At 40.9% G+C, this 26950-nt stretch overlaps 2 protein-coding genes across 2 annotated transcripts in view; one reads left to right on the top strand and one right to left on the bottom strand.

Moving 5' to 3' along the window:
• Positions 1-22945, bottom strand: part of LOC138590804 (NHS-like protein 3) — a 28344-nt gene extending 5399 nt beyond the window's left edge. The window contains exons 1-6 of the mRNA XM_069661183.1: positions 22692-22945; positions 12508-12799; positions 879-1022; positions 645-688; positions 412-547; positions 120-221 (exon numbers count right to left, since the gene is read on the bottom strand). Of these exons, the coding sequence (XP_069517284.1) occupies positions 120-221; positions 412-547; positions 645-688; positions 879-1022; positions 12508-12775 (694 nt within the window). The 5' untranslated portion in view covers positions 12776-12799; positions 22692-22945. The remainder of the gene's footprint in view (positions 1-119; positions 222-411; positions 548-644; positions 689-878; positions 1023-12507; positions 12800-22691) is intronic.
• Positions 22946-24518: 1573 nt separating this feature from the next.
• Positions 24519-26936, top strand: LOC138590805 (syncoilin-like). Its single transcript, XM_069661184.1, has 4 exons — positions 24519-24998; positions 26197-26607; positions 26686-26810; positions 26891-26936. Exons 1-4 carry the CDS (start codon positions 24519-24521, stop codon positions 26934-26936), a joined length of 1062 nt encoding a protein of 353 aa, XP_069517285.1.
• Positions 26937-26950: the final 14 nt, after the last annotated feature.

Below are 26950 nucleotides of genomic sequence, written 5' to 3'. Positions count from 1 at the left end.
ATTCGATGTTTAAGAGCATTCATTTTGTATAAAAAACACAGTAACAAAACAGAATTTAATATTTCATTCAGTTTAATGACTAATAAATAAGTGATATGTTGGAATGACGAGCTGCTTACCCAGTTCTTTCTGAACATGCCTCGGGATACCCGCAACCGTCTTCCTCTGTCTTCTCCTCGTCTTGGACTTTTTCCCAGAGTTCAAAGGCCTGAATGTTGATTCTGTGCAGACAGAGGCATAAGGAAACCATATGATCCATTGATCCTTGAAACATTAATTCCAAACTGAATCCAATTTGAACATCTCACCTGTTAATATTTAATTTCTCGATTTATGTGTGTTTGCTTTAACGTGTGTAGTTAAAGGAACAAAATGGTACATGAATAGTATAAACATGGTGGGTTAGGTTACCTTGCCTGGTGAGTCCAGAGCGGGATGATCGAGTGGACACAGATGATTTTACAGAGACGACAGAAGCTGAGTCAGCAATGGTGCTGTCTGTCATAAACCCTCCACCTTCCCCGTCTGTGTGGACCGACATTGATGACTGGAAAAAAGGAGATAAACACATTTTCATTTAAAATTGTGCTTTGCAGTTAGTGTAAGGAGAAAAAACACACTGCTGGGTGTGATGTGTCACTTACAATAGTGCTTTCATTGTCCCGATACTCCACTCCATTATTGGTTTCTGCAAAGAGAGTAACATTTAACCATGCAGATTCATGGTTGCATTTAAAATTCTTTGTGGTGTGCATATAATCTGGTGCACACCCTCTTGAGTAATATTACAGACAGTTATCAACATGTTGGCATCAGACAACTCTAATTTAGTGCACAGACGTAAGACTACAGTCTTGTATCCCTACAGTGTTTCGTACCTTCCTGCTGCATCATTTTTAACCCCTCCAGCGCCTCGGTGTGGAGGTTCTCCAGGTACTTGGGCCTGCTGCCCTCGATGAACACGTTCTCCTGGAACAGCGTGGTGGCCGGGGTCCTGTCATCATTGTCTCGCTTCAGGACAGCTGGAGGTAGAGAGAGGGAAGAGGGGATCAGCATGGATCAACTCAAAGCTCTGTGTTAGTGTAACAGTAGATAAGGGGGGGCATATGGACTGGATGAGGCGTTCAGGTGACAGAGACGTTTAAGCACACAAACAGGAAACATGTTTGAGGGTTAATTCAGGGGAGTGTGAATTAACTACTGAACTCCAGTTACACTCACGCAGGATTAAACTCTAGTGACTTTGACAATGAGTTTTAAGACGGGATTATCACACCAAAAATCTACTGTTGGCAACATATGCTCAGTATTAACACATTTTTTTCCCAGCCTAAGTATCATTTAATTAAACAGTGAGAGGGACACTAATTAAATTGCTGACACATCTTTTTGCGTGCCAAGTACATCAGTTTGATCTTTAATTACCTTAACTAATAAAAAGCTTAAATATCATGTCATGAACCTCGGGCAGAATCCCAAAATGAGATTTGCATGATGTCCGAAAAACCTGAATAACCTCTTCTGAAGAAAACAAAAGAAAGCCGCTTGATACACAAACACTAATGTTACAGTAACTGTGCATTTGCCGGCGTGTGATTCACTCTGATCCATGTGTTGCCCTCACACCTCCAGGTTACAGTCTGGGATCCCGTGGCTAAGACACTTTTATGTAATGGTGACAGCTGCTCCACATTTAGCCCCCTACTGTACTCTACTGTCCGCACTGTCGCTGTAAGACCATGCTGGAATTAGCCTGAACAGTCATGTGCTCAGCGATCGCAGCTAATTGTTACCTCTTGTCTCTTTTGTAACAGCATTACAGGAGGGGGCTCTGGTGGGAGAAACATCTCAATATGTAATAATCTATAAATATGCAAAATCCTTTTTTTATTTCCTGAAATTTAAAGCAAATTTTCGTTGCTAAAATGACATTATAAATCACAGCATGTTATATTTCAGGAGAGTACACAAGACAAACTAAGTTATATGGTCGACACTGAATGACCACGCTTTAATGGCTTTATTGCCGGTCTAAGGTGAGCCAGTTGATCCAGCTTTTACTGGTCATACTTGAGTAGCAAATTCCACAATCTGGACGGAAGCAGTTTGTTGGAGTCATAAAACAATAAAGTCTGTTGTCGCATAACTTCAAACAATCGGCATGTACTGCTTTCACTCACCTTTCCTCTTGAAGACTCTTGGAAAGCAGTTGAAATTAGCACTGGAGTTATTGGTCAAAAGCACAACCATGGTCTCTCGTGAAACTTATAATTTAATCCAAAAGTACATCAAAAAACTATGTTCAAGCCAGGTGTGTTCAAGAAAAAAAGAGGACGTTTAGATCTAAAGGTGCAGTCTCAGTCTGTCAACTCAAAAAACATCCCAGTAAGAAGAAGACAGGATGATAATCTTGCTTGTTTTTGATGAAGCTGTTATTGTCAGTCAAGGTCCATGCGGAGCGCAGAGGGTCTCTGCAGCCAATCGACAGTCAGAGCTCAGACGCTAATCCTCAGCAGCCTAATTCCTGCCATCCCTCTATATACTGTATCTCCCCCCACTTGCTGCTAGATACCCAGCATCCCACTGTTGCTCCCCATTTGCAGGCGAGCTCACCCCGGATTGGTCGTTCGCGGCTCAGATCAAACTGAGATCATACATGAAAACATTGAGAGGAAGGGAAAGCTGTTGTCAGGGAATTTGAGGTACGAGAGCGTCACTTGAGCCACTGCTTTAGCTGTTAATAAATAACACAACATTGCTTTTTGATTATACACTATTTTAACTATGGGACTTAGAGCACATTAATGTATTTCCTCAGACAGCATTACTGTTTTGCCACAAGGGGGAGTGAGTGATTTAAAGGAATCGTTTCCTAAAACAAGATTAAAAACATGTTTAAAAAGAGGCCTGTAGCTCCGCAGCACATGGTCACACATGTGAAAAATGTTCCCTATTGTTTCCAGCAGCATTAAGTTAGATTCAATAAGAATAGGGAGGATGACAGGAGAATCTAAATCTCTTTGTTAATTGAAAGCTGCTAACTAGTTTCTCTTCTGGAGTTCCTAAAACTCTTTTTTAAATTGTTTTTGAGTCAAATGTCTGTTTTTCTATTTTCTATATAGGCCGCCTCTTACTAATGTGGGAGTAATGGGTTTGTTCACTTCCTGGTGTGTTGAGCAGACATGACATGGAATGTGTGCCATCTGAACGAATGGAAAACATTCCCATAGTCGTGATCCTACCAAGTGACTCAATGCAAAAGTAGTTTACAATGTAATCACACGTGTTAGCAGTACATAGTAACAGATCAATAACAGAATGTACTGTAGAAGCTTCCAGTTGTAGATGTAAACAGAAAGTTGCTATGCATGTGTGAGCCTCGGACTGTTTACCATAGCAGCACACAGGCCTGTAGTGATGGGTGGGGCTCGGTTGCCTGTTAATGAGGGGCTCATATTATCACTGCTTCTGTGATCACATTGTAATTGTGTCCATATTAATCACCGACATATTAAAGACACCATCTGTCACTGGCGGATTGTGCAGGAGCTGCTGGTATTAATGGGCTGCGTGCGATTATGTATGAAGCCCAAACTGATGTTTACATCTCGGATCGGGTAAACAAACTCAATCTGTGAATCTGCGTCACTGGTTCATTTAAGACTTCAGCCTCTAGAGAGGAAAAACAACGTGTTTAAATCAGATCAAGAGGGGAATTCTGATTACATTTATGACATGTAAGTAACGGTGGATTTAAAGTGAATCAGTTTAAATAGGCAAACATCTGTTGACAAGATTGTTTTGATAAAATATGGATACTCTGACATTGAACAGAGACTGACTGGTTTAGGAGGCATGTTGCGTCACCAACGACTGTAAACAACAAGTGATACAGACAGCAGTGAAGAGGGCTTGCCATGTAACCATGGAAATACTTTTACTAATACTTTACTATCACTAATTTAAGCTATATGTAATTTTTTTGTATTTTTAACTAAATCTAGATTTTTCTTTTGAGAGGAATCATTTCATTTCCTAGCAAGGCTTCAAATTAAGAGTGTGTAAAAAAAAAAAAAAACCTGTAAATGTAACAGCAACAGTCTCACTGACAAGGACCCGGGCCACAGCCAGGACTATAGAACAATTGAGGTTATGATTTCAAATCCAAGTCTCTTAAAATTGTATCTTTTTTTCCATATGTAATTAAATAATTTCACTCTTTCAGCAAACTGTCATCAAGTTTTATTTACATGAAGGACTAAATGCTGTTTTCAATCTTTCTCCACACTACTAGGAGAAAAAAATGGCAGGAAATACTGAAACCTTTCCTTGTTATTTTATATTTTGTTAACTTAAGAGAAGCCAATAAATCTTATTCAGTTAGAAATAATGGTGTCATCCTGTTAAGTACCCACATTAGTTACTTTACTCTAAATGTAGACACCATACCTCTGCCCAGGTTGCAAAAATCACCCAAATTCATGAAAAAAAAAATACTGTTTGGTGGTATCTACGGCTCTGCCTGAGGCCTCTTTCTAACCTTAAGGAAAGACTGACTCGATACTAGAAACAAGGGAGATAAAAGGGTAAGACAAGCTCTGCTTAGAGTGTATAAAGTCTAAACGTATTATAAAGAGCAACATTGTGAGAACAAACATCGACACAGACAAACTACCTTATGTGACTCTTTCTTTAACTGCATCATGGGAATCAAAAAGACACAAAAACCCCACACACACCTTACATCCCTGCCCTAACTTGCCCCTCTCTCTTGTTTTGCACCGCAGGCAGACAGCCGTGCAGAGACATTCTCTCTCTCTCTCTCTCTCTTTCTCTCTCTCTCTCTCTCAGGGTGCTGCCTGCCAGGTGCCTAAGCCGCTCTAATCAGCACAAACCCAACCGAACACACTGTGATGACAGTGGGAAAGGGCTGGAGGCACACACTCGCTCTCCAAGAGCAAGTATGAACAGTCCCTTGATACGCTGGACACACACGTGTTAACACATCCTGGTAAGATTTTGTGGGTCCATTTACACTATCCACGCTCTTGGTTTTCAATGCATTTAATATAAACACGTCACCATCACTGCTAAAAGGAAGGAAGAAAGAAGCGTGACGTGACGAGGATGACAGTCCAGGTAACAGATACACCTGCATCATCTGGCACGCAGGGTTACACTCAAATTCACTGTCAGACAACACATGTCAGCAAACCAGCAGGTATCAGATAACTCTGAAAATATACTCAAGGTGCAAACAAAAACATACTTTTTAATGATATTTTAATAAAGTTATATATTATCAGCTGGTCACCTTTTTGATCTTCCTCCGCTTACCCTATACCTGTCACTTTACCTTTTAAAGGTCAGGAGGGAGGAAACTCCTTTAAGAAAACTTGGTACAAATTTCATAGCGATGAGGTCTCTCTTGAAAGCCATCAGCATAAACCAAATCCTCATTATAAAACTTTGCAGGAGAATGTAAAGTATTCAGGCCTGCTGCTGCCTGTTTAATGTAAGCACAAGGCAAAAAGAGGAGACATAAGTAAAGCACTGGGTGTAACTACAGTAAAATTCTTAGGAAGGCAGTAAGTGTAGCTTAAATCAAAATTAAACAGATCGTAAAATTGTTTATATTTTACTAGCACTGAGTATAAAATCGAAACAGAGCTGCTAACAGTTTTAGCTATGCTAGCTTTTGTGGCTGTTGATGTGGTGATGCTGTGTCTGTTTGTCCGCCTACCAGTTTGGTCCAGACTTATATCTCAACACCTATTGTATAAACGTTCACAAAATGTTGGTACCAACAGTCCTGGTCCTCAGAGGATGAATCCTATTCCACAACAGTTAGTTCCGACCAAGTGATCTGATTGGACAAGAGACATTCCATGAGTAGTGATATAGAGTACAACATCACTGGGACTTTTCACTCTGTGTATCACTCCGCCTCAGCCAGGTGTTCTGATTAATTCTGATTAATTAACATTACAGCCGGCTGTGTATGTCTACGTTAGTCAAGCTGGTGCCTCTGAATCACACAGCAGACTCTTATCTCACTGGTTGATGATACATTAAAACAAACAGACAACTGTACATGATTAAAAACAGCTGAAACAAAAGTCCAGTTCCAGTTAAGTTGTGGAACTAGTTGAGTTGGTGGAGCATAAAGTAATCTGTTGTTGATTATTCCTGTTTACTACAATTTGTCGCTTGTATAACTAGGCCTCGTGCCTACCGAATCACAGCTGTGATGATATTCAGTACAACATCAATACCTCTCATGTGATATTGCCTAAATGTATTTAATGTATTTGCTAGGCTACTTGTAGACTCTGACATTTCCTTCTGCATCAGCTGTCTTGCATGCTAATTAGCATGCTAACACACTGCAGTAAGGTAGCAGTGACCCTGGTAAAAGAAAATTACCAGCTAAACCTTAGCATGTAACATTGGTATATTTAGTTTGTTGGCATGCTAACTTTAGCATTCAGCTCAGTGCACTGTTGTGTTTAAGTATAGCCCCACAGCTCACAGCTAGCATGGCTGTAGACACTTAGAGAATAAATTAAATGTTGCATCTCTTCCAAAGAAACCTTGCAGACTAAAACACAAGGATGTACTGGTGTAAAGTGGGCAAGTTGCTATTGTACTAAAAGAGTGCAGGCTTTTCACAGCTCCAGTACTTGAACTTTACTGAAATATAGGAATATTAAATGAATAACCAACATGAACCTTTACTGAACTTTGCTAAGCTAGTGAGCTAAAACCAACAAAAGTATCTCCACCAAAAGATTTCTACAGTGATTTCTACTCTTTGCAGGCCCGCCCTGCAAAAAAATCAGCCTGATTTCACAAAAAAAGTCATGACTGGTGACTCACAAAACTTTCCGAGAGCATATTTATCAGTCTGTCTGTAGACGGGACACAGTGTGTTGGCAAACATTTTCCTTTCGTGACAATACCTCTTACAGTTGGTGCAAAGTCACAGTATATCTGCATAGCTTGACAATGAAACAATGTATGATTTCATTTATAATAAGTGTTGCCTTTGGCTCTCTGGCTGAATATAGTGACACTGACACCAAACATAAGAACACTGCAAAGAATAAAGTTGATTAAATGAAACTTAAGCTCATTATTCAGTTGGGACTAGAGGGCAAACTGGCACTTAGTTAACTTTCTTACTATTCAAGTGACCTAAATATGATCTCTTCTGCCACTTGGGCGTGGCACCTCTTCACCTACTGATATAAAATCCTTGTAAATGCCAAATAAACCCTGTAATTATAAACAAGTATCTGTGCCACTGTTTACTGTACAGATAGTCAAGACCTCATCTGGAGAAATTCCCACAACGTCAGCATCAGCTTGAATCTCTGTGTGTGCTTGTGTTGTGTCAGCTTTCAGGCTAAGTTTAAATTCAAGCCACAGAAATTACCTCAACCTTGATCCACTATATAGCCTAGTATTTTAACTTACAAAAGACAGAATCATCAGGTGTGTTCAACATAAAGGATAAGGTGACAGTGTATGAAAAGGCGGCAGGCTTGTGACTTGTGGAGGAAAGTGAAACTTTATCAGATGTCAGTTTTCTCAAACCAGTTCTCCTGCCTTTCATTGTAATTGTGTCTTTGTCAGGACAAACCTGCAGACATTAAAACTGTGTCACACAAACACGCACAATAACAGTGTTGCAAACTATATTAAGGAATGACCTGTTAAATTAAGAAACAGAATTTAAATATTGCAAATGATTGGACAAAGATTGATGTGGTCTTTGGCCTCTATCTCTGTGTTGTTGTCAGGGGAAAAAAATGTCCCACAATGCTACCAAAGCTCCAGGTGTAGACACTGCACAATTAAGTATGTAGCAAATCCATCTTTGAATATTGATGAGGATGCTGTAACTTGTGCCCGGTCGCTTCCATAGTGTTGTTCAGATTGTTTTTTTCTTTCACTTTTTTTTCTTTCACTTCCCTAAATGGTCTGCCCTCTCTAAGCTGAGAATCTGAGCTATTTCTTTCCATAAAACACTTTTTCCTGATTTAAAGTAATAATCTCAAAGATTTTCATTTAAATAAATGTCTGTTAAGTCACTATCTATTGCCGCATGAAGTAACACAATGGTGATTGAGCCTATGGTCCACTGATGAAAGCCTTTGCATTTGCAGAATTACAGACTCCACACAGGAGCTTTAGCTGGCATTTCACCGTAATGCAGATATATCACTTAAAATACCAATTTTTTTCTTTAAGTAAACATTGTCTATCATAAAATATTCAATAAAAAGTCAAATAAAATGTGTCATATAATATGTCACCTGGCATTTATGCCAAACACACACTCTAACACACAAAGGACTCCCTATTTGTAGCTTCCTCAAAGAAATATCTCCATTAAGCTCAGGAATGTGAGGAATCTCTGAGGGAGTGTTTGGAGCAAACAGGTGACCTTCTGAGTGTACCTTGATAGGACTGTATGACCTAATTCCCTTAATCTTTTTCCCATTTAATTAAACCAAAAGTTTTCCTCTTCAAACCTATTAGAAAGCTAAGACAGTTTTTGAGCAGCCGAAGTTGCCAGTGTCCAGTTTTACACAGGGTCCAGTAGAGTGACGGCACGGCCGGGACATGAATCACTGTCAGACAGGTACGCAAGGACAGACATTAGCCATGTGAGGAATTAGACAAATGAGATGTGAGTTAACATGTGACGACAGATACTCTCTGCCTTCTGGCTCAGGATGAAACATTGTCCAGGTAATCAGAGGAGACAATGCAGGGTTAATGGGCTTAGCATGCTGAAAGATCCACGAGGCCAGAGTTTATCTCCCCAAACCTGCTACTGTGCTGTCCGCTCTCTGGTCAAACTCCACGGGCTGTGTTGACTAAAATGCATTATCACAAGAGCAAAGGGTAAGAAAACTGTGCAGAAGATTTGGATAATCTACCTAATGGGAAATTTACATCAACCCCCATGAGTGTCATTACCCGAAACTGCAAAACTAACACATTACAATGTCTGATTTGTCAACAGCATGTTACTCTGTTTGGGATCTATCGCATACAAGCACTTTTTTTTGGCTGCATTTTAACTTAAGGTTTCAATGCTAGTGCTGCTGTGATACATACGACCAAAGGATGAGTTATCAATATCTGACAAAGAATTTAGTTGATTTGTACTTATGGCTCTGGAAATCTTCACAATTAGGAAGTAAGGATGGGTAATGGTTAATCGATGATTGATTAATGGTCGATAGATATTGGTGGATCACTTGGAATAAGATTGATCTGTCATTGGTAGCAAATAGAGACGACACACTGCACTACAGTAAGGCTCAGTTGTTTGTGTTTTTTTCAAAGGCTCAGCTGTTTTTAGTGGCGCAACCCCCCATATCTTTGTTTTTTTTATTGTCTTTAAGAGGTTAAAATGTGAAAATAAAGATTTGTGAAAAACACATTTAGTATTTTCTGTCATAGGCAAAAAAACAAATAAAAAGATAACGATCAATCATTGAATTGATCGTTGTTGTTATCGATGGTCGAGTAAAGGAATTTCTTTAAACGCCTATCCCTACCAGGAAGCCAGAACAAGAATTTATTTATTTATATAAATTAATGTATTATAAAGTAGTTGCCAATTATTTTTCTGTTGATCAACTAATTGATGGACTAATCGTTTCAGCTTTAAATATGCCTGTATAGTATTTTATAATTCCGCTGTAAATTTCCAGTGTTAAAAAAATATGGCATTCTGTAAGAATTATTTTTACTTACTGTTGTTTTATAAACTTTATATCTATGGTGTTAAATAAAAGACAAAAAAAGGTTCATTCATACTTGTCTCATGCGTACACATACTCCATTGATGATGCTTTATGGGTCTTAGTACGAGGAGGAACAGTGTGAGTGGAGGGGTCAGAAAAACAGAACCCCTTGTTCCTCCCTCACTGTAACCGTCCTGGCATAGTTCTTAATTAACTGGCATTGTGCCTGCCATACCAGGCGTTTAGTGGGCAGGAGGCCCCTCTGGCATCAATACAGACCGTCATCAGGGGCTCAGCTGGAGGTACTCCATTCTCTCGGACAAGCATTACACTGCACTTAGTCCTTCGTCTGTTATAAAACCTCCTCTGGATGCATTTTGGGAATTGTTGAGCTCCTTCTCTAATCGCAGGAAGCGTTCGGCGAGGAGTACGCTGCCAGCACCAACACTCTGCATGCCACACACATTATGATGATTGCTACGAGTTCCTGGTGCATAAATCTCATCTAATAGTCAACAGTTTCTGCATTTTAGTGTGACACTTCGGTAATTTAAGGCAACAGATATGACTAAAGAGAGCATTCATTGTTGCTAATACTTCTTGAGTGCATGTGTAGAAGAAACACATGGCCTCCGTCGATGTGGGAGGCAGCCTTTAAGCTGACCTTGGCAGAGCAAAAACGACTTTATCACTCTTCATAGTTTACTTTCTCTAACAAAACTCTGCCGGCTGCTGTTGAAATTAACCATAAGTACAATATAGAGCAAAGATTGTGTAATGCAGTCTACGTACACATACTCCAGTCACTGCTGACGCGCCCTTCTATGCATGTATTATGTCAGTGCAAAGCCGCAGATGCGACTGAAAACTTGTTTTTACATATTTATCTGCCGTTGCTGGTGTACTTGGACCATATGAGAGGGAATGAGTTTGAATCCAGTGGAAATCCCCCCCAACCCCCACAGAAGACGCAGTAAGAGAAACATGCGGTCTGTGAAGCAATTAGCCAAGACTGCACAGGCGCTGTCAGACACAGACACAAAAACACAGTTTGTACTTTTGTGTTTCAGCTTGAAGTGACTCAGCCACTCGAGGTTTAGGTAGTTTATCTGATGTTGGTGTGTTTAAGGTCTGACTGCATCAAGGTGTTGCGTCAGCTGAAAGTCTGTGTTCACTACTTTAGCATGCTGACATACGAGTTCACAAGTGCAAGCTCCAACAAGATCCCACAGCTCTGGGAAAATAAATCAGAGTGCTGTTATGTGGGAATAATGAGTTTTTCTGTGTTCACTTCCTCTTAAGTGAATGCCTTGACTGTATATGTACACGTGTGTGGCTGAACAATGGTTATGTAAAAATAAACTATGCACTTCATCATGTCCTGTGTTGATAGCAGCCACAATGCAGCAACTCACCCTCCACGTAACCTGAAGACCAGGTAAGTTCAGTGATGGTATCACAGAACAGGACGGACAGAGATTTTATACACGGCTAACAAAGCGAGCAGAGGGTCAGCGGGCGAGTAGGAAGTCGGGCCGTTCAAACATCGCTCCGGTGAACAAACACGCAGGCCTGTGAGCCGAGGAGCAGCGTTTTAACAGGTTCCCAGAAACGTATCCCAACTTTACTTTGAAAGCATGTTACTAAGCTTAACTGCTCTCTGTAGGAGTGTCTTTAAATGTCGTGTTGAGTTCTTTATAGTGCCCATAAGCAACATACTTATAGTTAAATTTCTGAGATTTAAACCTTTTTTAAGTAATTTCCTTCCCTGCAGGCACCTGTTCTTACTTTCATGTCAGTACGAAAAAATGTAACTACTAGCATGACTTTGTTAATATTGGGAATTCCTAACAGTTTAATCATTGCTTTTTTTGTTCGCAGCTTACACATTACAATGATGCATTCAAGGGCGTCCAAAACCTGAACGTCAGCTGCTGAAATTGCCCTTTTTGGAGGCAGGATTAATTGTTTAGATGATAAGAAATGTTTAAAAAGTCAGATGTATTTGTCTTTAAAGCTGAAAGTCTGTTTTGTTTTCTTTGGATTTTCACTTATTGTTGAAGTTGTATCTGTAGTCATCGATCTTTCTTTGTTTGTTCAGCCATAGTAGATTACTGTTTCCTCACAACACTTGCAGAGACCGGAAAAGCAGCCGCTTAGCTCCACCCACCCTCTCTGGCAGACCAATCACTGCTGGGTGATGAAAAACACGTCACTAACTGGGCGCCGCTTGTGATTTTTTAACACTTTGGTTTTATGACCACAGACACCCAGTCTGTAATTCTGCAAATGGGCCATTAGCTCATTCACCACTGTGTTACCGCATTCAGCGATAGACAGTGACTTAACAGACATTTATTTACAAGAAAATCTGCGGGATTATCACTTAAATTTTCTTTCAATTGCAAGTGAGTTAGTTACATAATGGAAGCTAACACATGTATCATGAAGAGGATCATGTAAATGGTCAGCACAGTTTGAGACATTAAAACCCTGCTTGGAACTGCATCGCCACACGAGGTCAACATGTTGGTGAAAAATAGTTCACTTTGTTGAAAAAGCTACCTCAAGCAGGTTTCAAGTCTCCACAAGCCAATTCTCATTCCAGGTAGGAAATAAATCTCAGGGTCTCCCCCAGAAGATCGGATATTATGCAACATGAAGTGAACTCTCAACCACACCACAGAACAGCTGCTCAGATGCAAATACTAAAGGGGGAAAACGGCTGTTGAGCATTTACCTTGTGGATGAGCCCTCGATCCCTTGTGTCCACCCTGATGCCCAGCAGGCTGCCCATCCAAGGCCAGGTCAAGTGCAGGACCCAGACCCAGGCTCTGCCCCTTAGCGCCCAGATCCTTCTTCTTCTTTCCCTTCAGCCAGCCCAAAGCCCGGCCCAGAGAGTGACTGCGCTTCTTCCGGCCCCTGCTGCCTTGTTTCTCCTGGGCAAAGATATCAACCACATCCTGGGGGATCAGGTCCCCAAACCCCATAGAGTCACGGTTTGACATAGCACCTCACAGTGGAGCTACAGCCTGAATAGAGAAGGACAAGAGGGGAGACAGGAGTTACATTTCAGACATCATCATGAGAGAACTCTACAAGGAGAGATGATAAACAAGGGACCAAATAAGATTCATTTTATATATTTCTAACCTTTCTTGCTAAAATCAACATACAGAGAGTCCATCAAAGGCATTGTGACAAAATAAAGGAGACAAAATGTAGATTTTATGTTAGAACTTTTCAAACATACTCCTGCAAGCAGGGGCTGTTGTGAAAACCAACCTTGCTGTTCCGTTCAAGGACATCAAAACATCCGAAATTTGAGAACTCGCTGCTGCCAAGAAACCTTTTTAAACTCAAGAAGCAGCCAAATTCAGTGTTCTTACAACAATTACTGTATCTAATTACTGTCTGCCTTCCAGGTCTGATTTCCCATCAGCATAGCTCATTTTTGTCAAGCTGTTCTGCTATTGATGTAGAAGATATCGGTGGATCCTTGAATGCACCACAAAAGCATCAAGGTTCACGATGATGGTCTGACTTTGTCAAACAGGTTTCAAGTCTTGGAGGGGTAATTTTCATCAAAAATGTTGAGTTAAAATGTAAAATTACATTTAAAATATCCTTTGGAAAATTCTTGTCAGTGATGTAACAAGTGGAAAATGTCTACAGCATCAGACACGTGCCCGTAATCTCTTTCCAATCCTGATTGATATGTTTGTATATATCTGTTTGTGTGTGTCACCGTGGGCACTGCTCATTCAACCCACACGCTCAGCCTACACGCTCAGCCTACAAAGACCCCCTTCCCACCTCCAAACTTCACTGTTCTGCAAAGAAAGAACTGGCACCGCTCCCTTCATTCCATAACATGGAGTCATAATTCACAAAGCCGCACCCGTAGGCTCATGCACTTAAACACAGAGGAACAACAGCAAACGGGAAGAGCTAAAGAACAGAACAATAAACAGTTGCCAAGGTGTTTTTAACAAGCAGCGTCCATTCATATATTAGTGAAGTCTGTTCATTGTTATGCTTCATTGTCTGCCTTCATCTTATTTTTTTTTTCATCCTCAGTTGAATGAGCTCATCGTCTTCTCCCAGCCTCCTTCCTCCACCCCTTCACCTTTCTAAACTCGTCTGCTTTGGGGCAGACTTCCCCGCCTTGCTCCTGGGGATTTGTAGTTTATGCTGGGCTTCTTCCAGCTGCGTACTTTATTAGATACTTATCTGCAAAATCACAGGCTAAAAGTAGGAACAGCCCCTTAAGTTGACAGGCGTCAGAGCTTGGAGGAAGGTGGGAGCGGGAGTCAGAGAGAGGGAAATATAAATCCCTGGAGGATTTGGTGCAGAGAAAGTTCATGAAAAGTTTTTGGCTGCTGTGTTGCTCCACCGTCATGCATGAAAAACACGGCAGACATATTTTAGCATGAGCAATGTGTGAGCAATAGAAGCAAAGATATTTAAGCAACAGAGCCTATAGTAATACTTTTCTGCCCCGGATTTGTGAGACTATAAAACTATATCACGTTCTCTGAGGATGACAAATGTGACTTTTCCAAACAACTCCTTATCATTAAAGGTGTGTGTAATGCAAAGGGGGGGTTGTGGTGATAAGTAGGAGGACTCTGGTTTGGATGAATCATATGGAAAGTTTTCAAGCAGATGTGCAATTGTCCAACCCAGATGCCTTACATGCTGCACACTGGTCATAAATGAACCTTTTATCAGTCAAATCTGGACGATGTCAGAATCTCCAGAGTTAAGGAGTCATGAGGATTATACACTTAGTCAGTTTATTAGTTTAAAGTAATGTAATCTAATACAACAGTCCAGCAGTAAATCCAACTCATAGACTGTATATAAGAAGTGGACGTAGCCTCTTGTTCCTAAAGTGAAGCCAATGCTGAAGTGCCTAAAACCTGCATTCTTTCTAATGGCCATCAGGGGGCGACTCCAGTAGTTGCAAAAAGAATTCTGATTGTATGAAATCAGATAAGACAGGACCCTACTTCTCACTTGATTTGTTACCTCAGTAAATACTTGATTTTATGGTCTCATTTGGTAGTTATTAGTTTTCTTCAATACGGCATGATGTCAATTTGAAAAATTATTTAAATCAATGAACAAATCAATTATAAAGCAGGGTACGCTTTATGGTGCAGCTACTTGTGATTGCCAAGACACTGACAGCAGCCTGTTAACAAGGATTGAGATCTAGCAATGCATATCCATCCTGTCGTCCAAATATGGTCACTTCTGGTTGCAAAAAATAAAGACGTCAAAGGCCAAAATGCAGAACACGAGGCTTCAAAAGGGGAGTTTACAAATGAATGGGTCGTCAGGGAGGCTACGTCCAATTCTTTTATACAGTCTACGATCCTTTCTTCATGATTATGTCTAGTTTTTGTATACTAAGAGGGGTTTCTATTATTTAGGCCACCACAGTCATATAAATGGGGGTAGGCTCTATTGTAAAATTTTCAACAGCACCGCAAACTAAATTCTTCAAATTACAATTAAGATGAAACAACACCTCCCTATAGCAGTTCAAACAATAACTGAACATTATTACCCTATAAAGCTGGAATTTAATCTGTTGTGTTAGACTTCATTAGCGTTAGCTAAAGTATATGTAGCTCATAAAATGGCAAATAAGTGTAGTTTCCAGGCAGGCTGGGGTGTTCAGTGAGTTCTTAAAGTAGAATTAAATCTATGGCCTTGCTAGCTACTCTGTCACTATGGTCCTAAATGCTAGTGTAAACATGCTAACAGTGAGTCCTACAATAACAGCGTTATCATGCCTACAATAACAATGTTAACATGCTAATATCTAGCATATAGAATGCTAACCCTGTTAGATGTCTTTTAACAAGTTAGCATGCTATCATGTAAGAATTAGCACAGAAAATACACCCTGGCTGATGGGATATTATCAGTTTTACAGTTATGTGGTCATAAAACCAAAGTGTTAAAGAAACTACATTTTAGACCTGATGATTGGTGTAAAGTAAGAGTCGCGATATTGTGAATTTTAGTACAAAATTCCATCCTAGTCCATCCTATAGTCGATGAGATATTTCAGTCTGAACTAAAGCTGCTAGTGTGGCTAAGAAGAAGCTTAAAATAAGGGTTAAATCCACTCTCATGACAGCGGTATGCAGTCCCATATGAGAGGCTTAAAATTAGCTCTTAAAGTACTTCAATGCTTTTGCAAACTTTATACATCCGTGGGTGTTTTTGAGGTGATACGTTTTCTTAATGTAGCCAGGCTGAACTTGTTATTCACTGCAGCACATTTAAAGTGGCACTAAGTGCATGGAGAAGACATGAGTTGTAGTGAAAGGCCCATAACCAGAAAGAGCATCCATCTTCTCAGTTGAAAAGTAGCAGGCCCCTCCCTGCACTAAGCCCTGTGTTTCTCCTGCTCCAAATTATAGTCATTTGGTCATGACTATCAGTGCATCTGTACTGGCTACAGTCTCCAATAATCAAGAGCGTCACTTAGGAAGAGAGGTCTGGTTCATTCATTTGTAGCCCACGTGCTGCTGGGAGTGTAAGAAGTCCTTGTAATAATTCCACCACAGTAATGCTAAGAACTCTGGGACATGGCGCAGGACCACCCAGCAGACGGCTGTCTGTGCAACCCTGTCACACAGAGTTGACTCATGCTTCCATTGCTGTGGTTACACATAACAACCTGCAATTTTCAGTTTTGCAAGCAAATGTAATAAGGTGACGCACACATTGGATGGTCCTTAAAAGCTTCACCACTTTAGAAATTTCTGTTTCTTTGATGACGTCTAGTTTTACACAATTTGGAGGCAGATTTACTAAAATAATGTCAGATCTCTTGAAATTTATCTAGCAAAAAAGCGACGGTGAAAAAGCTCTCCTTAACAGAAAACTTTATCCTCACATTTCTTCAGAGTTAATTAAGCAATATCCCTTTAGAGGTTGTGCTGTTGTACTGAATATAAGCACGGTTAAGATTTTGACATAGGAAGACAATCACAGCGTGCTGATATACAGTACAATAGCCCGACCTTGAGTGTGATATTGCTTTTATACAACAGTTCTACAAGGGTATATAGTAAACAGTAAGATAACAACAATATATATATCTTGTTAATTTAATCATTCATTTAGTCCACTAACACAACTACTACCGCGACTTGACGCAAATTAAAAATGTCCTGCACTTTTGCTCCTTTAGTGTTTGTCTACATGTTAACATGCAGACCAGGTACTTCATTTTGTACATATATCTGTATTCTTTCATGCAACAGGTGAAATAAGAGTCTGTTGACAGTCTGCTTTGGGGGCCTGTGTGACTCAGTGTACTAGCTTAATTACAATAACCTTTTGATGTCACCTTAATTAGGGGTACTTGGGACACCTGAGGAGGAGTGATGCACATAATTAGAAGTCCCAGTGCTGTTATACTCTATATCAGCACTCATGAAATGTTTCTTGTCCAATCAAATTGCTTGGTTTGAGCTAACTGTTGTATAAATGTTGCTTCATGGGACACAGAGATATAACTTTACCTCTCGACACACACCTCTATTCATAAATTAGATGCACAAGCTACGCACAAACTGAGCTACAAACATCTGCCTGCGTTTCCTACACCACACCACATCAGGGTGTAATGTATTATCATCAAGATCAAGTCATGTGCCCTAAGCTGATTTACAAACAAAAAAGTTACACGTTCTCTCTCCGTTGCTCTTACACACACTAAACCGACAGTGGTTTACCAGCCCAGCCCCAGTCCTGCCGGAGCAGGCATGTGTTCCAACATGTTGTTTACTTATCCTTTACAAAAGACACCATGCAGGCTCTCACACTGACGAGGACGTACAGCTCAAACACAGCAAACCTCAACGCAGTGTGTCAATACCTGCAGCGCTGACTGATTTTCTAGACTGATTAGCAGTGTGTACACTTCAGCATGAAGTAAACTGGGGCTGATAGTAGTTTACACACTGTCATGGAATAGACACTGAAAATGTGGAAATTATATTTATGGATTGTGTACTTTTGACAGCTATGTGTCCCGGGGCTTGAGTACACAAATTCCACAGTAAATGTGGGTCTTCTCTTTACTTTTACGCAGGCGGATCGACACGGTGAAAGCACGGTAAAGCACTGACACCTGCCTTGCCTAAAGCAAAACACAGGAGCACAGATTACTGTTTGAAATCTAAACCCAAATCCATGAATATAACAAAGAAATCCATCTGGGCTGTACTGTACCTTTTCTTTGACAACCTGGTGTGTATAAGAAAGAGGTAAAGCCAGTTCTTGTTCTATGTGAAAAACACTGTAAGTACAAGTGACTTAAGCATACACACCCTCACAGATCTATGCCAAAGAGGAATTAAGCTAGGAACCATCAGCGCTAGTCTTTTACAGAAAGTATTTAACATGGGATTTATTCCAGAAAACCATTCAGTGACTTTGAAATAACTTTCTATGATTCTGAACATGTTCTGACACGCTGTAGTGTTTTATAAAGATGTTCTGATACCATTTTCTTTATTGACAATGCTGATTCTGATACAAAGCTAGACCTGCAACACTGGCCCATACAGACTACCATTTCATTTCTAGTATGCTTAAAGAAGATGTTTCATTTTATGTTTGAAATACAAAACCAGTGTGAATGTGATATGATTGCTGTCACTGTTGTATGGCCTAGCTCAGTAGCCTACACTGAAGAAATCTTAACCCCAAACAAGCAGAGCACCTCAAAACAAGCTAGGCTAACATGAATAGCAGCAGCTTGGCTAACTGCCCCTCCTGTGGGTGCCAAAGAGTGTTGGAGAAACCCGGATTTCTAACATGAAACTGCTTAATTTTATGTTTTTACACTTTATAATTATATATACTTTAAAAATGCAACCTAATATGTGTAATAGGCAAACACTGCTTGCTAACATTTTGCTAGCTTTGACTCTCGTTTTGGTAGCTTTGACTATCATTCTCTGCTAGCATCATCTCTCTGTTTGCTACTTACATAAATTATCTAAAATCAGTTCTTCTTTGCTGCTCCAAAACTGTAGGTGCCATTGACAGCCACAATACATATTATGGCTGTGAAGACCACTGTTATGGAGAAGAAGAAACTAGATGACAGTTAGAGGGGCTTAAAAGTTATGGTTACGGATCGGTGCAATGGGTACTCGCTGATACCCGAAACCTAATTTTAGGCAGTATCAAAGGGATTCCTGATGCTGGCATCAGTATCAGAACAACCCTAGTGTTTTATGTGACAAATAACCACAGGTAAACAGATTAAAAGATTCAAAAATGTATTTTACAATACTACTTGATCCAAATTCAGAGTTGAAAGTTCAACTGGAGGGTACAGCAACCATCCTCGAGTTACAAAATATGTGTTAAACTCACACTTCTGGTTTCATGCTCAAGTATTATCACACTCTTATCAACTCTGACAAATATGAACAATGTGAATTTCGCAGTCAGTGGTGGGAGCCAGGGAAAGGGACGGGGGAGGGGGTCTCCCGGAACTGTAACTTTGACTTTGGTGAGTCACTCAGGGAAGCTGACGGAGCAGACTCCTGTCTCATGGGGATAAGGCAAAGCCAAGAGGGAGTGGTAGCGATACGGGCCACCACCTTTGTTTGAATTAGGACTGGATCTGTCTAACCAGGAGGCCGTTCAGCTGCTTGGTTTCACATGGCAGGACTTATCTGTCAGCGAGCGAGGGTGAAGACAGGCTGAGTGTGGTTAGTCTAGACGGAAATAATAGACAAACAAGATAACATTTTTTTTAGGATGTGTTGCATCTGTCTTCCAGCTGAGATCACTGTGACAGGCTTTACAGTAACAGCTAGTTTTGGCAATAACAGTTTTTGAACTGCACTTAAATGGAGTCTGTGAATGGAAGTGTTTAGCAGTTTGAAACTGGTGTTACTGCACGGCACCTGAAGGCATCAATCAGGGCGTTGGCTCTCTTCTCTCAGCATTATCAAACAAAGAGAGCATTGCTACTCTAAACTTGAGCAACCTTGTCTGGGCTACAACAGTGCACTGTCATGTGCCAATACTTTATGGACGATGAGGCCACCAAGAGACAAAATGGAAACACTTGTGGAGGTTTGAGGCCGAGACAGTCGGTGAAATGACGGAGGAGAGCTTTGAGGGAGGCATCAGTAAAAGATTTACCACATTAAAGGATGATGTTTCCTCTTTCACAACAGATGCATTTTAATTGACAGAGAGGATTACAAGACATCTAAATAATGAACCCAAATAGGTCATATTTTGAAAGGCAGGGGGTCCAAGGCTGGCCACAAGATTTCCTACAGTTTGGTTCCAATGCAAGATGTCAGGATAAATACACAGTGGCACAGGACTTGGACGGAAAAACAATGCCTTACTGACATTCTGTGGTCTCTGTGTTTGCTGCAGGAAGGATTCAGTTTCAGAAAACGAGCATGTAGGTAAAGACAGTGATAAAAATAAACAACAATAACACTGTGAGACAATAATGACACATATAAACCAGAATGCTATGTTGCTGAACTCGCCAAGGTTACAGACGCTGCATGTGTGTATTAGTGTGTGTGGTGGTAGGGTGCACAGATCTGTGGACGTGGTAATACAAGTTGGCGTGCTGCGAGGCCGCTGTAGCCGTGCAGCAGCTTGCCTGGTAAGAGCAGCGGCTGCATTCCTGAGAGATTCATAATTACCGACTGAGGAACTCTTCACTCCAAATCTGCTTTCACCCCCCTACACCTCCTCCTCCGCCTCTCATCCCCTCCTCTTGTTCTCCCTTTCACCCCTTCCTTCCCTGCCACACACCCCTCGTTCAGTACAGCAGACATTCAGTCATAGCCATGAAAGAAAAAGGATAATGACTGGCGCATGAGTGTCATTTTGAGATAACATTATAACATGTGATGTGTACACTGGTTGGGATAATTGTTCACTGTGTTTTCTATTTATAGGTGAGGCACAAATATTTTATCCCCGTGGAAACACGACAAAGTTTATCTTTAAAGATAATTTGGAAAAATATGCATCAAAAGAAATATTTACACATCCAGAGGAGATTTAGGTCAATTCATCCCTTCATTGATTCTTATCTACTCTGAAAGTTAACTTTTGAGGCCCTAAAACTTTAATTTTTCTCTGGGAGTATGTTACTGATTGTAGCCAGCAGAGACAGTGCCACAGCTCTGTAAAGTCAGTGTGATGTTTGCTCTGCTTCCAGGGGTTACCAGGGGTCTCTGTCTGGACGGCAGCCTATGTGGAGGAGCTTAAGACCTCTGAACTGACAGGTCAGTCAGGGGTGAAAAAAAGAAAGTGTTGTGCACTAACTCTGAGCAAAGGCAAACACAGCTGGACACTCAGGGTTTTAAAAATACATCCTGGCATCTCAGTCTCTGCTCTGTCCCGGTCAAAACAAAAACTCTGCAGCTGCTTGGAAATCCTTTAAAATCTGGAAATCGAGTGGATGACAGTAAGGGAATTAAAAAAAGGGCTCAATTTAGACCAGAACTTATGTGAACTTTTGGAGAGTGCAAAGGAAACATCCCTAAGCAGGCATGTTTGCGTGCACACAAGCTCCATCATGCCACTAACAGCTATTGATCAGATCTGTCAGAAGTGTTGATGAGGACTCTTTGATGAGTTACTCATCAGCTAATCCTTGTGATTAACAGCACACTGTGTCCCACTCATCATGAAGCCGTTTCCTCTCACTCATTAAACGGACAAAGACACATGATTATGGTCTTTGAGATTAGTCAACATCCCATGTGCCTCCTTTTGCCCTCTCTTGACCAACAGATTTCCCCTCTCCTCCCCTGAGCCGCGTCCTCGTCACTGACGGGTGACGTGTAAACCCACCTGCCTGCAACATATCCTCAGTTTCTTTCTGCCTTCTCCTGTTCCTTTCCTCATCTCTCTGCCTCTGTGTTTTCATCCCGTCTCCACCTTGATCTTCCTCTGGATCTCAGGTATCCATCAGGATGTGCTCTGCCTCTCGTGCTTACATAACACGCCTGTAATCTCCATGGGTACAAGCCCTGGCAGGCTGGCGAAGAAGGAGCACCAGTATGCGACACACCCTTTCTAAACAAATGGCTCTGACTCGGCCTCACCTAGCAGAGGGTACTAGAGGTAAAACAGCACTGCGGAGCTGAAAAACACAGCGGATATCAACCCCTGAAAAGTTTGGATTTGGAGCTGGCTTCCAGTCCAAAGTCCAGGAGAGGAAGGCAGACAAACAGAAAGGAGGGAGACCCCCCCTTAGAGGTCCTGACAGAGTCCTGTTATCTGTTTCAGGTTAATCAACAAGCAGTGGATCTATAGAAGAGCGTTATGAGCTGTACGCATGCATTAAACTAGTCTGTCAAGCAGTCACTTGCTGCTGGGACAGTGACAACACAATAGTCTTCATTGTCATCGGCTTCATAGTTGAGAGAAGCACTACAGGTCTTAAATTACCCGTGCTGAGGATCCCTCAAGGCCAAGCTAAGCAAATCTCCCACACCTAGTTTTCCATGCATGTCTGTACTCAACCTGGGTCTAATGCCATCCAATAACACCTCACTATATCTGATTACACCTTAGAACTCTGGCTGAGACTATAATCTTTATCTTTGAGCCTGATGTTATATATTTTTATATGTCAGCAACTGCAGTACATTTACTAAACAACATTAACTTTTTTTGTACTTCCTTAAAAGTTGATTCAATCGATCCTGGTGCCATTTTACTAAAATTCTAACTTATATAGAAGAATAATAAACTATATTTTTGCTTGTTTAACATTCAAAAGGAGGGTTGAACATGTTTTATAAGGAGGCATTGACCTTTTATGTAATAAATGCCAAAACTTTTTTTATGTTAAAACTTACAGAGATAAAGAAAAGCAAATACCTTGCAGAACTTTTCTGATCCGGATGGGTTGTTTCAGCCTCTCTCCATTTGAAGCGTCTCCCCGCTGCCTCCTTCCTCTTTCCAACTCCAAACTTTCACCGTCCGAAGGAAAACTTCAGGTGAAGCATTTCCGTGTAAAAACACTCGAGGAAGCAGCCGCAGTCTGGATAAGTTTGCACCCGCGGGTACAGTTCCCTTTAGTCGGCTGCCAGCTGAACGGACCTCCCTGCTGTCCTCGCTGTTGAGACTGAAGACGCTCCAGAGGGACCACAGAAGGAAAATGCAGACAAGTTTTGTCACACTCGACCTGCAGCAGCTCCCACCTGGAGGAGGAGGCTGCGCGCGCTCAGGTGAGAGGGGGAGGGCTGCTGTCAGTGTAGTGGGGACATCTAGTGGCGAGACGGTGGAACAACAAGCAACATAAGACGAGGAAGATGAGGAATTTCTCTTCCAGTATTTCCAGCTTTTTCTTTTTTTCTTTTTAAAGCAAAAATAATAATAATAATAATAATAAATATATATATATGTATATATATGTGTAAAAAAACAACACATAATTACATGTAACTTTGATTGTTATACACTCAAACAAATTATCTTAGATTTAAACATATTCTATAGGTTAACTATGTTCTGTATTAGGCCCAATTAAAATGTGAAAGTTTGCCTTTAGTCTTAAACATTTATTTTTGTTTGTTGCTTTATTATTATTAATGCACAACAAGAATACAGTAAAAACATCCCCTTTTTATTAGTTGACTTTTGACTAATATATAGCCAATTAAATTAATACTTCTAACATACTACATTTCAGTTAAAATTCTGAAAAAAATGGGAGATTTTGGGAGACAATTGCCCACAGTCCCTTATGATTCTTACATTACTGGTTGATAGAGACAAGATGCAGCCATGGAGATGTACAGTGCCTACATGGCCTATTTATCACTTTTATCCTGTATTTACTATTTATCCTGGTTTGATACTTTTTGCTCTAACTGTATTTTAGTGATTATGAAACACATTACTTCTCACAAGCTGCCTCTTTGTATCTCTTAGTGTGTGGTCCCTATCTGGGTGTGATGGATTTGATCGACAGCATGCAAAACAGCAAAAACAAATTCTGTATATGAACCATGCAAAATATGGGCAGCTAATCTATAAACATACAAGCGTGTACAAGCCTGCTAATGTTATCACTTTATCTGTAGCAAAATATTTTTCTGTAGGAAGTTGTCGCTAACAGTTGTCAGTCATGATGTCACTACCCACTCAGAAGCACATAAAAACAGGCCGTGAAGCCGTATAAATATAGCTCTCGGTGGTACCCAGGCCCAGACATGTGTTAGCTGATGCATCCAGAGCATGTGGCCAGCACTGACACAGTTCTGGATCCCATGTGGGGCCTGTGAGAGTCTTAGATAGAGTTTCCCCTGAGCCGCCAGTGTTATTAATAACACAAAGTGTGCCTCTGTTTTCCTAGTGACAGACCCACTGCAGAGCTGTCCTCAAAGTTATAAGCAAACTGTCCTTATAGCTGTCAGGACGGCCATCTCCAAACACAGTAAGTAAAAGTATATGTTATTATGTATTTTTACTAATAGGTATAAGTTTCAACTGAAAGCTTTTAAAATCCTCTTTTGATGTCTTTGAGGTTTGTAGCAATCATTTTTAAGCATGATTAAATTTACATTAATTGGCTTTGTTGTGTAAAAAAGCCCAAAAGGAGAATAGATTAGTGGGATTATTTAAAGCACAATCCCGTCATCAATTGGTGTGGGTAATTTGATTAACGACAGTCCCTTCTTCTAGCTCACCTCTCTGAAGACCATGGACAATCAAACACCTGCAGAGAATGGGACAGATGTTGCATCCGCTGAGGACTCACACATGGAACATATATCTACTGAGGATGGACACAGCTGCCACACTGACTCTGAAACAGAGACAATCATAGATGAATGTAAACCTCATCCCATTATTCAAACAGACCAGGGGGTCATGGACGACCTGGGGCAGCTTTTCGACCACTGCATCCAGCAGGTGTCCCATTTAGAAACCCAGAGGAACGAGCTCATCCAGGAGCTCCTCGGCCTGCAGGAGCCCATGCTGCGGGTGGTGGAGCACCTGAGAGTGAAGCTGGGGGAGACGCGGCGGCTGCTCACTCTGGCTCAGCTGGATTACGTCGCTGTTTATGAGGAAGTGCAGCAGGTGAAGAGGAAAATGTTTGCCACTGCCAGAGACTGCATCCAGAGCCAGGTGACGCTGGCTGCACACGAGTACGAGGTGGCACAGTCAGCTGTCACACAGGTAGGAAACTCAAAATGAATGCTGAATTTGAGTAATGCATCAGAAGCAAATAATTATCATTATGAAATTTACAGAGTCAACTTTTCATAACTTATCTATAGATTGAAAGCATGTCTGAAATCATCACTTTGGGAGTAATAACTGATAATATATTACTTTGAAAACCACATTTGGATTAAATTGCCTCTGTTGCAAACATATGTAGTCAGGTGTCAGACGAGGCAATTAACTTCATGCTGCCTTTGTTAACATTTTCAGGGGCAAAAATTTTAAGTGAGTGATACATGTGATTGTTAAAGAAAGCAGGATGCGATTTTTTTGTTAAAAACCACCACTTAAGCATGTACAGGACAAAATCAGCAAAGAGATCAGACGGCTTTGTCCACAGGGGGCGCCAAAATCAACACAAACCGAAAGTTCCTCACAGGAGCTTTAAATGTCATCAAGTTTTAATTTAATTTATCAATGTATTCTCTATCAGTCTTGTCTTAATACATCACTATGTTGTATGTTGTAATCTAATTCATAACAAATAATAGTATTACAAAGCAATGTGCAATAATGCTTGTGTTCCTCTGTTGTTATATCTCAGCTCCAGAAAGATTTTATTTCAGGATTAATATAATTTTGGGGTCTGCATGGGTTCTCTCCGGGTACTCCGGCTTCCTCCTACAGTCCAAAGACATGCTCATCAGGTTCATTGGTGACTCTAAATTGTCCATAGGCTTGAATGCAAGTCCGAAAGGTTGTATGTATGTGTCAGCCCTGTGATTGACTGGTGATCAGTCCAGGGTGTACCCTGCCTCTAGAACCATCTAATCGTAAACACAACTACCATAAATAGCCTGTTTTAAATTAAAAGCTTAAGAATTAAAACGTTTGTAGCATTTAAAACAACAAATAACATGAAGTAAAGAATAAATTGAATTAAAAAAAGTTTAACATTTGAGAAAACAATGTAAAAAAGGATCAGGAATGGAAGATCAAAATGGCATCAGATAGGTGGTGTGTTTTGTGTAGACAGTCAGCTTTAACGTCCGCCTTCACCTTTTCAGTCTGTTGAAAATATTAAAGTTAAGTAACTTTTAAAGCACTCTACAAATAAAATGTATATATAGTAAAATGTATGTATTTATTATATACTTGTTATGCCACTGAATCTTTGTATGTTTTTAATCCATTTTCCTTCCATCAATAGGAGGAGCTCAAGGTCCACATCCAAAATTTGAACCACGAGTTGTCAGAGCTCCAGCAGTCCTACCAGAACCAGCTGAACTCCCTGAAGGACCAGGCCACCAGGCCCTGCAGGCCAAGGGCCATGAGCGACGTCAGCCAGTGCCGACAGGCTTCTGCCAGGCTGCAGCGAAGGCTCAGCGGCAGCGTGAAGGCGCTGGAGGGCTGGTACGAGCCCCGGCTCATGGCCCTGCTGAAGAGAAGGCAGCTCGGGGAGGACGCCTTGAGAAAGAGCAGGGAGCAGGCGACGGACCTGAGGGTCAGCCTGGGGCCCCTTAAAGACGACTTACAGAGACTGGAGGTGCAGAGAGTCAGTCTGGAGCAGAGGATCAGGCTGATGGAGCGGGAGAGGGAGGAGAGCGTCACACATCACAAGGTACAGTGACTCAAGTCAAAGATATAAAGGATGTCTGGTAAAATTAATAACACTAAGATGTTTCTCCACTTTGCACAGGAGACTGTGGAGACTTTAAAAGAAACCATGAGGGAACTACAAATGGAGTTTGAAGTTCAACGAAAATCTAAGAAAGATTTGGAGGATCTCAAGGACGGCCTTTTAAATGAGCTGACATTTCTGAGGTAGGTTCAAAGTAAGCCTTTCGATGTCTAACTTAAAACAAATTGTGAGCATCACATTTAAAATATAACTTGTTTTAAAGGGGCAGTGATGAACCCAGTGGAACCTCTGCAGAGGGGGATCCATGATTTCCAGTGGATGA

This window comes from Semicossyphus pulcher, unplaced genomic scaffold, assembly GCF_022749685.1.
Source record: "Semicossyphus pulcher isolate SPU_LCO1_2020_fin unplaced genomic scaffold, fSemPul1.0.p SCAF_14, whole genome shotgun sequence".
Classification (NCBI taxonomy): domain Eukaryota; kingdom Metazoa; phylum Chordata; class Actinopteri; order Labriformes; family Labridae; genus Semicossyphus; species Semicossyphus pulcher.
This window is presented reverse-complemented; position numbering and strand designations above follow the sequence as displayed.